At 40.4% G+C, this 17,009-nt stretch overlaps 2 protein-coding genes and 1 long non-coding RNA gene across 18 annotated transcripts in view; 1 reads left to right on the forward strand and 2 right to left on the reverse strand.

The window, feature by feature from the left end:
• Positions 1-3,886, reverse strand: part of PGAP1 (post-GPI attachment to proteins inositol deacylase 1) — a 79,690-nt gene extending 75,804 nt beyond the window's left edge. For 5 of the 8 annotated variants that reach the window (XR_012154346.1, XR_012154345.1, XM_073306278.1 and 2 more), the window contains exon 1: positions 3,587-3,884. Coding sequence is in view for 6 of the 8 variants with exons in the window: in XM_073306278.1 (XP_073162379.1) it covers positions 3,587-3,730 (144 nt within the window). In the remaining 2 variants the exon portion in view is untranslated. Of the gene's footprint in view, positions 1-3,586 lie in introns of all 8 variants that reach the window. The other 3 variants (XM_073306281.1, XM_073306283.1, XM_073306280.1) reach the window with 2 other exon arrangements.
• Positions 3,290-17,009, forward strand: part of LOC140895769 (uncharacterized) — a 45,191-nt gene continuing 31,471 nt past the window's right edge. The window contains exons 1-2 of the long non-coding RNA XR_012154348.1: positions 3,290-4,038; positions 6,429-6,567. This is a non-coding gene — a long non-coding RNA (uncharacterized lncRNA). The remainder of the gene's footprint in view (positions 4,039-6,428; positions 6,568-17,009) is intronic.
• Positions 7,465-17,009, reverse strand: part of ANKRD44 (ankyrin repeat domain 44) — a 215,684-nt gene continuing 206,139 nt past the window's right edge. For 4 of the 9 annotated variants that reach the window (XM_073306275.1, XM_073306269.1, XM_073306268.1 and 1 more), the window contains 2 exons: positions 16,264-16,355; positions 7,465-12,486 (listed from right to left, as the gene is read on the reverse strand). In XM_073306275.1, the coding sequence (XP_073162376.1) occupies positions 12,221-12,486; positions 16,264-16,355 (358 nt within the window). In that variant the 3' untranslated portion in view covers positions 7,465-12,220. The other 5 variants (XM_073306276.1, XM_073306272.1, XM_073306270.1 and 2 more) reach the window with 3 other exon arrangements.

Consider the following 17,009-nt stretch of genomic DNA (forward strand, 5'->3'; position numbering starts at 1 on the left):
AGTAATCAAAACTCTGGTGAAAGTTGATTGTGTCCCTTTTAAGATAGAGTCTCTGAGCTGCTGATCGCTTTAAATCCAAAAGCAGGAAGCGCCTATGAAAATGCAAATTATCTAAATGATAAAGGAAGGAAAGAACTAGCAGCACAAAGGAGCTGCAGATAAAGGACATACCTAGTTAGCAAACAAATTGTCTAAATAAAAGGCATGGGATAACAAGATAGTTTTAATAAATTTAATGATAATAAGTACCCCTGTAACAACGTATAGTGTGTATGATTTTTGGGAAAACCCTTTAAGGTTGTATGGTAATGATGCTTCTCAGCTATTACCTGTAAATAAACTTAAAGCTTAACACAGCAGGAAAAACATTATAAAATTGATCTGCTGTATAAGAAGGAAAACTGAGGTACCCCACCTCAGGGATTTAATGACTAAACAGTGGGATAATTTCCCCATAACCCTTAAAAGATAAAAGCCATTGAAACCTGGCCTGCCTATAGAACAAGAACAGGAAAATGTGGGGGCAATTCCTGTTTTGCCTGCAGTCAGCAAGGGTATTTGTAAAAGAAATATTTTAAGCAATAATCTGCTACCCCAAAAGGGGTAGAAACATGTTCTTTTTGTCTTTCAGAAAATCAGGAAAAGCTGATGCCAGCTGAAGAGCAACCCAATACCATGAATCTACTGTCACAATAGAAATTGTGTTTTGTGTTCTATGTTTTGTCTTGTTGCTAGTACAGTTGTGTGTTTAAAAAAAATATACTAAAGACCTGCAGGTAATTAAAAATAAATTAAGCTCTCTGTCCCAGCTACAGGACAGCCTGATACAAAAACAAGTACATGCCAATGTAGACTTGGTCCAAATTGGTCTGGGTAACCTAAAAGCCCGATGGAATCTTTGGAAATGGCTTAATACTACCACATGGCTTATACATTAAAAAAAAAAAAAAAAAAATTAGAAATAGGAAACTACACAGCCATAGCTATGGGATGCACTGAAATGCAGATACTTGCCCTAGCTACTTTGGAACACGAAATGTTCTGGGTCATATTGGGAAATATTAAGGGTTTGATGCATTTGTTAAAATGAAGAAAGAGATCATTGTTTGACACTTATCAATATGAATGGATGCAATACGTTTCCAGTATTGTAAAACCAGACTTGTTAATGGGAGAAATTGTTGTCAAAATTGCACACCAACAGTCCCTGGAGGCAAAGGTATTGAAGGTTAGCCCACTCCCCATATTACACATGGGATCCTTCTGGCTACCATGGACCTCGAGCCAGTGGGCTGGGGAGGGAGGGAACCTATTGGACACCAGAGGTTGTACTGAATGGACTCCGCAAAAGCGGGTGTGCCTCACCTTGCCTGTTGCCCCAGAACCTTGTAGTAAAGATACATCACTAGGATCACGTATGTGGGATGAACTGGAGTCACAAACTCAAATTGCCTCACAGTACCTTCTCTTGAATAGGCTACATAGAAAGTGAAACTGACGATTATAAATCTTAGTGTCAAAAGGGGGATTATGTTGGACCATATTAAAGAGAGACTCAAAACAATACTCTGTAACAACAGAAACAGCACCCAGAGACTCCCCGCCCTTTTGTTGTATTCATCTTGCTTTGTTAACAATTGTGATTAAAATAGAGATAGAGGATATATGTGGATGGATGCTTGGTGTGGATAATAACTGAATGATCAGGGAGGTGCCAGCCTAAGAACCCAGTGTCCATCGGCTGAAGAAGGCGTCAAGTGGAAATAACCAGAGGACCCCCCCGACCCCCCGGAGGGCAGACTGGAATCCACCCAACAGCCTCAAGGATGGGAGAACCAAAGAACAAGATAACATCTAGCAGCACGGAGCCATCAGGAATGTGCTATCTGCTGATTGATTCAACAGCATGATGAAGCAATTCCCATAGACTGGCATAGGAAGAAATTCCTATAAAAATGGACTCTAGAAAGTGAGAACTTTGGGGTCTGATTCTGCAAACCAACTTCCAGGAGCATCAGATGAGCATCTGACAAGGCCCTGCTCCCTCCTCATGTCCAGGCCACCTGGCCAGTGGCTTGGCATGAGCAACTCTAAGGCTGGTAACTATGATAACAACCTTGCAGAACCTGTGTGTGGGTGGGTGTGTGTGTGTGTGTGTGTATGAATGAATGTGTGAATAAATATGAGATTGAATGGAATGTTATAGCTATAACTAACTGCTTACTATGATTCTTTCTGTGTTCACAATAAATGTGGTATTTTGCCTTTTTCCCTTTAATAAGATCCTGCTGGATGAAAGGCCATCATCTGTGTCTTGGTCAGGTTGGCACGAATCTGGTTCTTATTGTAATAAATTGAGAGAGATAGCTCAGTGCACACCAATCTATTCTCGACAGTGGCAAAGTCCTTCTCCTGGGAAGTGATGCACAGATAGTATAGACATATATAGTTAATAATTACTAATGGAAAATATTTCTCTCTGAAGTTGAGTACTTTACTCTTTTAAATACTATTTGTTATTTCATATTTATATAGAAATGGGAAATGCATTAGATATGAATAGGATAATAGTATAAGAAATCTATCATAAGCTTTTAAGAAACATAGTGAGATCATATCTGGCCCTAAATTTTTGCTTTGTAAAACCTTCAAGGTTCATCTGCCACTCACAAATAGAGAGGTGGAATTTCATTTGTCTGAAAATGTTGTCCTTAGCATTGCTACAAGTAGCAACTAACCTGCTTATAACTGAAAGTTAGCAGAAAAAGCACTCTTTTCTGTTTGTTTACTTGGTGCATTTGAGACAGCACTCTCTGCAGCATTACTTTCACAAACATCCCCCGAAAAGTCAGTTTTTCCCTTGCTAAAGAGCGATTATATAAGGTATACTACTAGCAGCTGCAATTTAAAGTGGATTTGTTTTAAATTGCATGACACACCATTCAAATGGCGTTCTATTCAAAACTAGAATTACAAGGAGTCAGTTGATTACAGAAAAGCATCCCTCTAACAGTCATGCAACTGCTTTCTTGATGTTAGTTTTTCTGTGAACATAGTGCGGGGTGTGAACGCCAAGCATTGTCGAACCACAAGCCAGGCTAAGCTCGTGGCACAGGAGGCTAACACCTTAGAGGCACCCCCAGGTTACTGGCCTGGCTGCCGGGCGTGCAGCCAGGGAGGATTCAGTGGCCTGTGGGAGACAGGACTAGGGTGACCAGATGAACCGATTTTATAGGGACAGTCCCAATTTTGGGGTCTTCTTTCTTATATAAGCTCCTATTACCCCCCCACCTGTCCCGATTTTTCACACTTGCTGTCCAGTCACCCTAGACAGGAGGGTCAGGCCAGAGGAGCGAATGGCCCCTCAGCTAATGGATCCCAGGCAGGGACGTTTGGACTAAGCAGAGCAGCCGGTGCTGAGAAACGCCCCGGGCGGGGACCGGAGAAGCCGGTTTGCGAGGGACACGCCAAAGGCGGGTCTGGCCCCGCTTACACCCAGCGCGGGGGGCGGCCGCCCCGGGGAGCAGGGCGGGCGGGCGCCCCCGGAGAAGTGGCCGGCCCCGCGGCCAGGGAGCCCCGCACTCACCAGGTACTCGGGGTACTCGTACATGTAGGTCATGCTGCACCGGTTCTCCTCGTACACGAACAGCACGTCCCGCACCCCCAGCAGCACCAGCGCCGCCACCGCCCCGTAGAACAGCGCGGCCGCCACCCCGGGACTCCTGCCCATCGCCCCCGCCGAGCGAGCCCCCGTCGCCCGCCAGCGCCACCGGCTCCACACGCCGCTCACCGAGGGAGGGGGCAGAGCTAGCCTCCCGAGGAGGCGAAGGACTCAGGGCGTGGCCGGCGCAAAAAACTGGGAAGAGCTCCGCCATGATGGAAAGGTCAGAGCGTGGAGGAACCCGTCGGCCATGTTGGAAAGGTCAGGACCGAGAAGGGGCCCGTCGGCCATGTTGGGAAGGTCGGGCTCGGAGTTCAAAAAGGGCGGGTCCATTACGTTCGGAAACTACAGTCGGCGACACGCGTCTGCCATGTTGGGTAGGTCACCGTGCAGGAAAGAGGGACTTGCCCGACCGGCCATGATGGCGTGGGAAAGCGGTAGGGCAGTGGGCGGCTCAGAAGAACCGCAGGGAGCCTGGGAGCTGGTGTCTCCTCCCGGTGCCCGTTGAGCTGCTCTGGCACTGCAGCAGCCTGCCTCCTTTGCATGGGGCATGGGCAGCCCCGCCTCGCCGCCGGGGCATGCCCCTCTTCCCACTCGACTGCCTGGCCGCCACCTCACAGCGGCCCCGCACCAGCGCAGTCGTTCTGCTCCCCCCCAGCCTCGCTGCTGAGGTGGGGGCCTGGGAGGGGTGCCAGGTGTCCAGTTTTCAACCGGAACGGCTGGTCGAAAAGGGACCCTGGCGGTTCCGGTCAGCACTGCCCACCGGCCCGTTAAAGGTCCCGTGGGCGGTGCTGTGGCACGAAGGCAGGCTAGTCCCTACCTGTCCTGGCACCGCACTGCGCCCCAGAAGCGGGCGGCAGGTCCGGCTCCTAGACAGGGGGACCAGGGGGCGCCGAGCACCAGCTCCGCACTCCCATTGGCCGGGAACCGTAGCCAATGGGAGCTGCAGGGTGGTGCCTGCGGGCAAGAAGCCTGACATGTCTCCACCTAGGAACCAGACCTGCTGGCCACTTCTGGGGCACAGCACAGAGTCAGGACAGGCCCAAAGCCTGCCTTAGCGCCACTGACCGGGAGCCACCAGAGGTAACCCCGTGCCCCAACTCCCTGGCCCAGCCCTGAGCCCTCCTCCCCAGCCCCTCATCCCTGGCTCCACCCCGCAGCCTACACCCCCAGACAGAGCCCTCATGCCCCTGAACCCTAATCCCCTGCCTCAACCCGCAGCCCCCTCCCACACCCTGAACCCCTCTGCCCTGTCCCCCAGCCTGGATCCTGCACCCCCAGCTTGAGCCCTAACCCCTTGCCCCAGCCTGGAGCCCCTTCCTGCACCCTGAACCTCTCATTTCTGGCCCCATCCCAGAGCCGCCACCCCCAGCTAGAGACCTCACCCCCTCCCACACCCCAACCCCCTACCCCAGTGAAAGTGAGTGAGGGTGGGGGAGAGGGAGCCACTGAAGGAGGGGGAATGTATTGAGCAAGGGCTGAGCAAGAGCAATTGAGTATTGGGCCTCAGGGAAGGGGCCTCAGGAAGGGGTAGGGGAACGGTGTTTGGTTTTGTGGGATTAGAAAGTTGGCAACCCTAGGGCCCATGGGGTTCAACAGCAATACAGACTCCTAGGACTCATGCAGAGCTGAGGGGAGAACAGTGAACAGAACCACCTGCCACTTGGGCAAGGGGCCCAAATGTCCCAGGAGAAAAAAAAACAAGGAAGAAACTCTGCCAGTAGGCACTGGCTGGTTTTCCAAGCCATTCTGTAAGATATACAGAGCAGGGAGCAAAGGACTGTTTAGGATCTTGAAGGTAGCTGTGAAAATAATAGATAAAATGAGTAGCTTGCGTTTCTGAGGGTGCATTTGGATTTGAGGAAGACATCAGATCTTTCAAAAACATAAGTGACCGAACAGAAAATACTTGAGTTTTTTCCAAAATACAATGGGGCATTTTACTTGAAAAGTGCTCAAAACTCTATGAAGGAAAAAACAAAACAAAACCAAAGCTTCCTCCTTGGTAGAGATGTCATACCAATGTGTAATACAAAAGATAACTTGAGCAGAAGATCCACAAAGTGATATTTTCCTTACCTGGTGTTTATTTTCAAGGACTTCTCTATCAATCCAGACACTTGGGTCATAGTTTCTCCCAGCAAACAGGTGGAGACAGAACACTGACACTTGGCCTTTTCCAGAGGGGCTGGCATGTTACATTCTAAAAAAAAAAAAAAAAAAAAAAAAACCTACCAAAAGGAGGCATAGTGGCATTTTCTCTCAGGCTCCCAACCACTCTGCAGGTTCAGGAGGTGCCACAAAGCAGATTCTCAGGACCGCTATTCTACACTTTTCTTATCTAAGGGTTTGGGGGTCAGGGGAGAAGGGGTAAAGCTGCTGCTGTGGAGGAGGGCTATTGGGGTTTGTGTGTAGTCATTCAGCTGGGCAGCTGTGGCACTAAATGAAGAATCTTAGGAGGAGTTTGTTACAAGTATTCCTATGTTTACAAGACTTCCTTAGGGAAGACTCCTCCCTAGTTACCTCTTCCAAGTCTGAACTGCCCCTGGATGCCAGGGAGAATGATCTGACTGAAATGAAGTCTGGCCCTCCTCCTAACCTGGACTTGGCTCTGGTTCCCTTATGCAGCCAGTTATAATGGATGTCTCTAAAGGATGGCTCTCCTGTTGCATGTGAGAGTGAGTCCCCACAGGTTGTCAAGTGCCTCATGTACAGCTAGGGGAGCTTTGGGTCTTTGAGGCATGTTCTTTCTTCTCTTCTGCAACAGGGTCTTCTAAGGACAACAGTCTCTATCTTAGACCGAGAATCAGACAACAGCTCAAGACTGAGAGATACCCAAGACCCTTCTATGTGATGATGTGACATCCTCATGTTGGGAGGAATTATAACCCCAAGCATCTGCCATGGTATAAATTATTTACAAACTCCAAAAGAATAGAGTGTGGTCTCAGGAAATAAGAGGAACTATAGTAAAACCACGATACTGCTTTGCTATCAGGCAGTAATCTAAGTTACTTAAAAATTGAAGTCTGCACCTTTGTGACAAAATAAAACATTTCAGGGGACATGTGGACTTCATATCAGACTACAAGGATCTCAGAAAAACCTAATGCACATTACTGTGTGCAGTGGCTTCTTTGCTACAGATACTGACATATGCATAGTAGTACAGTGCTCTGCCTTCTTCCCATTTTTCCTCAACAGTATCTACAGTATTTTAATCTCTTCACGTGGGTAGAATTCTAGTAATGCATGCTGCAGGTTACTACAGGTAGAGCTGGAATTTAACCCTGTATCTTTCTTCCCCCATAAAAGTTAGCTGAATACCTAGTTATGCAGCTCATTTTTATGGATATTAACCCTTTTTGCTACAAAGAGGAACGTATAGGTTTATAATATTAAAATAGGTAATTGTATTGTTGACTTTATTTTAGTACTGGCTAGTCTCTAAGGATACAGCGATACAGTTTTAGTGAAAGTCAATTTTTTTTGCGGCTACTTAATTTTGAAAAAAAAAATCATTCAAGGTGACATCCAAATACGTATCTGAACAAAATTACTTATACAATAGTTCTGCTACTTTATATAAAGTATAACCCATGTTAATACTATCATAGTCCATTTCTTGAGCCAATTGAGATAGTCAATGCATAAGAGAAAATTTAGAAATATAAAATGAAGTATAGACGGTTCAACCTACATTATCCATCTTTTTTCTGCAATACTGCTTAAAACATTTTTCTAGTGTAATTTCACGTTTTTGATAAAAATATATTACTCAGTTTTGCAACAATATTTGTACCATTTTTATTTGTAAAAATAACCATCTGAATGCATTTCAATAGTAGTTTACAGTCAGAGTACTTCATTACATTAATACAGCATTCAGTAGTTGAAAAAGATACTAAGCTGTGCTTGAACAGATTCAGATTGGATTCCAAGTCATTCACTGGAATAAGTATTTTTTTTCCTCATTTTGTACAGTCATGACATTTACTGAAGTCATTAAACTCCAATTTACATAAGAAAACATTACAGACAAAACCCCACCAAAACCATCAAACAATATTTTATATTGTTTATGACAAATATGTTATCCAAAATATAACACTGGCACCAGATTTGTATCACCATGGTTTGTAAAGATATATTGCACATGCTAAAGCATAAAATAAGATGAAACTACAAAACATAAGGTTATTGGCTTTTAATATGTAGATCACTGCATAAGAAACGCATAGAATTACATTTTATGCACACTCTCAGATTGTCACTATTTTAAAACGTCCTGCCCTATAAACACTGACCTATGGTTTACTTTTTGTGTAATAAGAAAGCCTTTTCAGCACTGCAAAAATTATACATAATTTCCTATAGAAATTTAGCAGATTAATTTTCATTTCAACGCAGGTAGAATATACAAAAAGAAAAAAAACTACTTCATACTTTCCAAAAAGGCTTGAAATGAAAATTTACTGGTATTATATTGCTTTGATAACACTCAAATGAAATAAACAAAAGATAAGTTTCACAAAACACTTCCAGAATACACAAATATAAAAAGGCACTCTAAAGTTTCTTACATGACAAAAAAAATCACAAAGTCGTTAATTCATCCTAACGGATACATGATCAAGTTTCTCAACATTACAAAGGATAATAATCCATTTTATGTATTTGTTCTAATTTAATAATAAATCTGGCAGCTGTTTACTGCATAAAAAAGTACCAAACATACTACGGTGCCCTTTTAGTAATGATAAACTGAATTCCCATAGCTATTTCAATGTAGAATCATGGAAGATTTTAGGCAATTTGAAGATTGTAACTTTTGGTATTTATGATAGAGACTTGGGAACTATTCCTGAAATGAAGTCCACCTACAACTATGGTTCAAATATAAACTAAAACCCTGATCCTTCGCACAGAACCATAGGAACAGACCAGTGCATTCACACAGAGCCCCATGTTGTGGACAGGCGCAGAGGTAGCCCATATAACAACATTATAACTCGCAGCATCAGGGCTGAAGTGCCTCATCCTGTAACATTTATGCACATAAGTAACTTTACTCCTGTGAATAGTTCCATTAACTCAGTGGGACTGACTATTACAAGAATAAAGTTATGTTTAAATGTTTGCAAGAGCAAGTCCTAAATCACAAATTTATTTCTATAAGTGTGTACAAATTATTGTACTAATAAAAATATGGGGGTGGGAGTTTCAAAAGTGTTCAACATTTTACCTAACTCTGTTCCTATTGACTTCAACAAGAGCAGAATTAAACCAAAGCTGAGCACTTTTGAAAATCTAACCCATACTGTACATTTTTTTCTCCTAAGAGTACCATGCTCAAAACATGGACTTTCCCAGTGCCCTTAAGAGGGTAACCAACAAAGCGTATGTGATATCTTTCCTATGATACCTGTAATATAGCATACTTGAAATCACCAATACAACTGGATGGCCAGTTTGTAGTCAATGAGAAAATTTAGATTTGGTTCCTTTGTCTTTGTTTTAAAGTAGACACAATACCAGATATAAACTTTAGCTATTTGTAGATTGTACTCAATCCAAAATCCATTGAATTCAGTAGGAAGCTTATTCTGCTGAATTCAATGGGTTTTGGATTTGAACCACAGAATGATCAAAGAAATTCAATAATCATCTAGAGTTCTATAATGTTACATATAATGGGTCATCATAAAGTCAGCATTTTATTGACAAATACCACACAGATACCACAATTACTTCCTACTAAAATACTGGTATCTTAGCTATCACTGTGTGGTAGCTAATAGGAAATGCTGACTTTTTTTAATGACCACTGTGACTATTACCTCTGCATTTCTATGGTAATTGTGACCCTTTTCTCCTTCTAATGAAAAAAACCCATAGGAAATGAAACTTTAAGTGTTCGTTCTATTTAGAAACAACAAAAAGCAAAATGTGGGATTTCCATTCACTTCTAAACAGACACCAAAGAACCCACCACTCTTTCCATGCTGGTCTCTCCCCTTATTTTCAGTGCTTTAAGTAAAGTAGTTATTTATTGCTCTTTAGCAATTAAAAAAATCAAAATAGTCATACAGTACTAATGTAAGAGGGGAAAGCCCATGGTTCAGGTGCTTGGGATTTCCACTGCAGAAAAACATAGAAAAAGAGAAATGTGAATCTTTAAAGGGAGTACCCCTTGAGATTTTTTTTAACTTTAAGATTTGAAATTTTCTATTTCATAATATTCATAGAGACATTTTACAATCATTTAATTTTAGCAGGGCAAAATACAGGTAATGTATTATGTATACTACTAGATACCCATATATGCATTAAAAGTATCACTAAGAATTACATACTTAAAATGTTTCTTTTTCCCCTCATGAAGAATGGGAACCTGTCAACAAATTTTAGCAAATGTTGACATTGATTATATAGAATACTGTCAGAATTGTCAATTAAAAAAACAAAACAAAACTATTTTTTCCTTTGCCCTGCCTAAAGTGTTTACTGAGGAGACACCTCCCATCCTTCCAGCATAGACTTAAGCCTGCTAACAGCCTGAGTGGGAATCATAGGTAGTTTCCACAAATTTCTTTACTCCAAGCCACAGTACATCTCCTCTATCCTCCCTGTGCCACATACCTTAGCTGTGTTATGATGCCCCCTTTCCCTGCTAGGAAGTTGTGAGTTTTTCCTATGCTCTAATCTGTCTGATAAAGGGTGCTTGAGTGGTGCAATGCACAAATTCACTCTCCACCCCTTATGAACAGAGGCTGGTTGTTTCATCTTCACATTACATATGAGTAAGGACCTGAGGTTAGTTTTGAACCCATGTGGCCACGCTACACACTCCCACCATCCTCCCCACTCAGGCCAACAGGCTTGGCTTATATTCACGTTTCATTTTGTGTTATGCCAAATAAGATTCACAAAAAAGGAGAACAAGCCATAGTTATTTTTCCTGGGCATTGATTTCATTTCGAATAAATATAAACACATTTACATTAAAAGTATATGAACATTCTCTCTAGTCTGGAAAAAAATAAACTGTGGTCAACACATCATCAGTTAAAAACGCCAAGCTGTCAGCTAGAAATTTGTGTCATAAAATGTAAAATACACTCCAGACTATTCATTACTCAAAAAGTTTACATTTTTATTGTTTAGAAAAATTACTTCATTCTGTCACTTGCATTCTGAAAAAAATTAAAATCTTCCATTTAAATACTGAAGCATTTTGGTCCTCATGGTATAGAGCTGGTTAGTTCATGGTAGTTTATGTTTATTTTTTAAAGGCTCAGTCTTCCTTTTGTGCATCTGTTCCAGACGAGGAACGGGGTCCATTTGACCTAGAAGCTTTGGCAGAAGGAGTAGATATATTCACAATGTTGATGTTGCTTAAGCAAGCTGGTATCAATCGGCTGTTCTAGTACATCATGATTCCCTTTCCATAATATGCTTTCAAATTTACTGGCGTTTGTTTGGTATGTCCACTTTTGATGTAATGCTTTCACTTGCTCTGTATTTACCTTTGCTCTATTCATTTTAACCCAAATATTGGCAAAAGTATTTTAAACCCTGATAATGTTCCTGGTAAAAACAAGCTATATAAGTTTAGAAAAGAAAATGAAAAATATCAGTTTAAATTGGCAACAAAATTTAGATGCATCACAATCAACAACTTATTTTTTTTTCTGATACCAGATTTGTGGTTAATTGCTCAGGTAACAGAAGCTCCTAATGATCCTAGTTCTGTAGTGCAAATAAACCATATATGTTTGTGCTGAACTGAAAAAGCAAATCAACGGCTGACTCATGCTGACTTCACACAAGTAATTCCACTGATGTAAGTGGTGAAATATTGGTATGAGAGACAAAAGCAGGATTTGGCCTTAAATTTTTATATCAGTATTCTAATTGTGTGCTGTATCTAAGATCTTTAAAAAGTGCCTTCTGTATATTTAAGTGCTTAATACATGCAGAGTGTAAAATGTTTTTTTCCCTTAGAGAAGGTAATACAGGCAGTACTTTAAAAAGATGCACAACTTTACCTTTGGTTTGTGTAACGAACTATTATCTACCCAACAGAACCTGTATTAACTAGGAAATAGACAACAAGGAGGAGAGGGTTGGGGTTCTTTCTTGGAATCTAAGAAAGCCACATTGGAAAGCCATCTGTGTACCAACTATACAGCTAGGGCATATGAATATTTTATACAACAGTTCCCTGTTCATTTGTGCTGTCATAAAGAAAAAGGCATTTTCTCTTTTTCTACTTAAAAAAAGAGCTAGAAACTTTCACAGGAGCACTTGGGGCCTAAAGAAAACACCGTGAAACTTGAAGCTACAGAACATAAATGTGAATTCATTCAAATGAAAATCCCTAACTTCTATATTAAAGACTAGATTATTTTTAATTTTACTAATCCTTTCAATGCCCAATTCTGGAAGTTTTGGTCAATAATAATACTTTAAAAATATAATGTGGGATTCAAGCTTTTTTTTAAAAAAAACAAAACAACTCCAAATGCAATTAAGAAAAAGCTTTGAATACCAAAGTCAAAATGTTTCAGAATCGGAATCATTTTCATTGTACCCATCCTCTGTTCCTATATTGTTACTCAAGGGTTTACTGTAAGAGTTAATACTGCCCATATTGGAGCCATCGCAGAGATGTGTCCTGCTTAAATTGTCTTTTTTAAAACAAACGAAGTTGAAAGGCATCATTGAACTGGAAGGAGAAAAAGGCATCATGGTAGCCAAAATGAGTGCCAGGCAGTCAGCCACGTCTTTGTTAGGAGCGCAAGCCAGGGCTGGCGTATGACCTGGGCACAAATGCAGACAAGGCAATGGTTAGTACTGGGGGTACTGAGAAGGGAAATGAGCATTCCTCAAATACATCTCTAGATGACTTCATAATAAGGAGATGTATGTTTAGTTACAATCATGCCAGGCAAGAGAACGTGTTACTTATTTTAAATTAGGCATGCTGGGAAAATACACAATTTATGGAGTGTTTAAGCTAATGACCACAAAAAGCACTATTTTAAAACTCAGGCAGCATACAGCCTTCACAAAATGAATAAAAACATTTGGTAAACACAGTTCCACAACACAGACAATATGATTGCAAAACGACAACATAAATAAGCATATGGCACTATGAACTGAAGTTGATTTCCACTTCAGTTCATATGAACAAATCACATTCTGAGAACAATGACCTTCAGTTGAAGATAAATGTACATTAGATAAAAAATATTGGTTCTGCATTAATGAATTTTTAAAAGATTTTATAATATTGAGTATTTTAGAGAGTAATTTATCTAGGAATTAAGTTATCAGAGAAAGGGACTAGACACCTCCCCCCGATATATGATATTTACAGTAAGTATGACTGTATAGATTATTATCCAAAATTTACCTTCCTGTTCAGAGAAGAATGGTTTATTCAGGAAGCATGCAATATATTTTTAAAAATTAAGTAAATGTAATAAGGGCTTGGTGAAATGAAGAACTGGGAAACCTCTAATGGCAGCCAATCACCCAATTTTCATTGCAGAGTTAACTTGGGCTCCTATTTGGATGTTTGTACCCCAGCTCTCATCTACACACAAAAAGCTTTAAAAGGATGGGTTTTGCTTACAAGTGGGTTGCTAATCTTTGCAGTGAGGACACTGGCTAAATCACTCAAGTCCCATGCCTTCCCACAATTCCCTCTGTATGCCCAGAAGGACAAACAAGTTCTCCGACAATTCATTCGGAATCAGAGTAGCTAAGCTTACTGCACCACTAAGAACCATGGGATGCTCCTACCAGCTCACACAAGTACAGTACAGCACCACCGTGGATGCGGCCAAATGGATATCCTCAGGTATGGCTTTGCAGTGTGGCCATTCACACCTGAGTTTGGCCAACCATAGTTCTTACACTTGAGTGCCAATCACGCAAGTTAATTCTGCAGTGAAGACATACCCTCAGTGCGTTTCATATACAACTACAGCCGAGCAAATAATTTCCAGCTAATAATGATTAGTAGTAATAGTAATTGATTAATTTAACCTCTCTTTCTTTGGGTACTATGTCCAAGAACAGATCATGACTTCCTCAGATGTATTCATTAGTTACTCAGATATGTTTTTGTGCTTTGGTTTGGTTGCTGTTGCTTTAAAATTTCTAAGGATGATAATAAACAGTCCATTACAAGTATTTTGGAGATAAGAAATTTGAACTGTGGTGATTAGTTATGATCACATGGTACTAGTTTTGTTCTATGATTGGATAAGTGTGACATTTTTATAATTTGGAGGTTGTCTTGAAATCCCTCAGTGAGAGGTAGATGAGGAGGATTAGGAAAATCTGAACCTTTTCCTTTCAGGACAGCAAAGCCTTGTCCAAGACATCATTCATCATTACAGTGCTGTCAGATGTACTGCCTGGGTGAAGAGTTTAAATTTAATCTTCACTCTTTATAGTCGCACAAATGTAATTGGTTTTGTATTAGTTGTAAAGTGTGTGGAGTTAGATCCATATTTGGTTCATTTACTTCTTTCTATCCCAAACCCTGGCAAAAGATTTTCAGAGCCCCATCCGTTGGCCACTTCAAGAGATGTACTATCTCATACAAAACATACCGCATCTAATGCAAATCCTAGAGCCTGAAAAGTGAAAACTGATAAAACTTGATAGCTCATAAGTTTGTAGAAAGTGGCTTAGGCAAATTCACTTTTACGTTTGAGAGAATATTTGAAGAAAATGTTTGTATTCATCAAGCTCTAGGTACAACTTTTGATACAGTAAGTGAGACGCTATTTATTTTTAATCAGCTGCCAAATGCTATTAATTAATTGGGTTCTTGTTTGTAGTCCTATAATAGATACTTCAAGTACACTTTTTCAGGAAGCTGGGAACCTGGCAAACAGTGAAAGCTCGGGCATAATTCCATTCAATTAATTTTTTTTCTTTTTTTTTTACATAAAGAATGTTTAGATTGCTGAACAAAAACAATCTCTGTAGATTGCTTTATTAAAAGAGAAAAACAGGGCCAGCCTGAAATTGTAGTAACAGTGCTCTTTAGGAGACTCAGATTCAGCAATGACCTTGAGATCATCAGTTTGGTGGAAGTTTTTCAAGCCATGGAAATGGTTGGATCCTGGGAATAGTATCCTGTCAGCACTGCTCTTCAGAATGTTCTAACAGCAAATAGACAGAGTGGCAAATCAGTTGCATTGAGAAAAGCGATATGTCTTTGCATTCAGCTACAGTCAGGTACCATAACGGTAGCCACTCACTAAAAGCATAAGGGTGAGGTGAAGGGTAATAAAAAGAAAAAATTAAGCAGTAAGATTAAATAGTTTAGAAACCTTCTGCTCCTCCCCGATCAGTTGGAGGGGATGTAGAAGATTGCATGCTATAATAAATGGGACTGTGGCAAACAAAAAATCTTTAGTTATCTAATGATATTAGTATAATTGCTTAATTCTGTGAAATATGCAGAAACTGTTAATTCCAATACCTGTAAGAAGCAGGTAATTACATTTAGTAAATACATTTTATTATCATAATTAGTGCTACATTTTGGGTCAGGCAAAATTCATTCACCAGTGCTCCACAGGTTTTCTTTGTAATAAAACATGGTATTTTAGTTTTGGTGTAATAGACATTCTTCTTACAAATGCATTTACTTGGGACCAAATCCTATCCACGATTTAGATCCAGATGACTTCAACAGAATTAATTCATGCAGTCTGACTAGTATAATTTGGCAAATAAGATTAATCACTTTTATAGTGTTTTTCATCCATAGATCTCAAAGTGTCTTACTGTGATGGGTAAAAAATATTATTCCCACTTTACAGGTAGAGAAACTGAGGCACAGAACTGTTACATCAAATACTTAAATGCCATTGAGTCAGTGGTGTAAGAGAAACCAGCTTATTTCAGGAAAGAAGGAATTTTAAAGGTTAAAAGGTTCAAAATACCATAAAAACAGAGTTTTGATTTTCCCTTACAGATACTTTGTGTTTAGAAAAAGTATTTCATAGAGGTCTGAAACAAATATTTTCAAGTTTAGTCACCAATTGAACATGTCTCACACTATATTCACACTTACTACAGGGTGGTAATAATTTGTTAGCTTGTCAGATTTGGTCAGAAAATTTGATTACTAACTTTGATCTCAGAATGAATTGGGGGTACAAACAAACAATTGCTGATGTTTTTTCTCCTAATCATTAAACATGCTCTGATGAGATGTATAATCCTTAACTCTAGAGCAAGGAGTCAGAATTTTCTCTTGCCTTTCGCATGTTTAGAAAATTCAAACCACCATTGCACCCAGGGGTTAAAGAAAGACTAGTTGTTGACAGCACATGCAAAATTAACATTAAAGAGACTGTTGTGATGTCTGCAGTGTTTACTATAAAACATACAGAAGTAGTATCCTTGTTTGGGTGCTTATACAACTGAAAATCTTATTTACAAAGGAATATAGGCATCAGTGTTGTCTAATTAACCAGTTTTCAGGTCTATTTCTTTGGTCATTTGTAAAAATCACCTTAGGTGCTCTTCTTAAGACTGTCAGATTGTATTGTTTCACTTACCATTTTCATCTACTGCTAGTACGCACGCCCCCTTGGCCAGCAACTCCTCAACCACCATCTTTAGGCCATTTCGTGCAGCAATATGGAGAGGTCTACAAAACATAACACTCTAGATTCAAGTATTTGACACATCCGGTTAAGTAACACGTAAGAGCATGTTCAGTTGCTTTTCTGGATCCTCAGTATTATATTCCAGATAGATTTTAAATAGCATCACATCTTTTAAACGTAAAATTTAAATTCAACATCTATAAAACATCTTGTTTTTACATACACACAAGAATGCACACACACGCTCTTTCTGTACGTGCATGCACATATATGTGTGTGTATAGATAGATAGAAGGGGAACTGATAGTGACCCTGTATATCGTGCATGTGTAACCAGGGTGTGGTGTTCTATACCATCAAATGGCAGAGGCCACTTAGAGTTAAAAAGCCAGTTGGTTTTTAGCTCATACAGTAGAAGCTCATGCACTAAGCTCCAGAGGTCCCAGGTTCTATCCTGCCTGCCGACAACCGGGGTCTGTGAGCACTACTCATGCATAACACTTTTCATTATAAAATATTTACTTGAAAAGCTCTCACACCTCCCTTGTTTGCAGCAGACCTTTGATATTTGGCAGGGGAATTAACCTCAGTCTAGCGAAATGGCTTTTCTTTGTCCCATCTTCAGTTTGGCTAAAATAGAATATCTTAGTTTAGCTAAGATAAAAATTCACTATTTCACTTTCTCTCCTTTGGGT

The sequence above is a fragment of the Lepidochelys kempii genome, chromosome 11, assembly GCF_965140265.1.
Source record: "Lepidochelys kempii isolate rLepKem1 chromosome 11, rLepKem1.hap2, whole genome shotgun sequence".
Classification (NCBI taxonomy): domain Eukaryota; kingdom Metazoa; phylum Chordata; order Testudines; family Cheloniidae; genus Lepidochelys; species Lepidochelys kempii.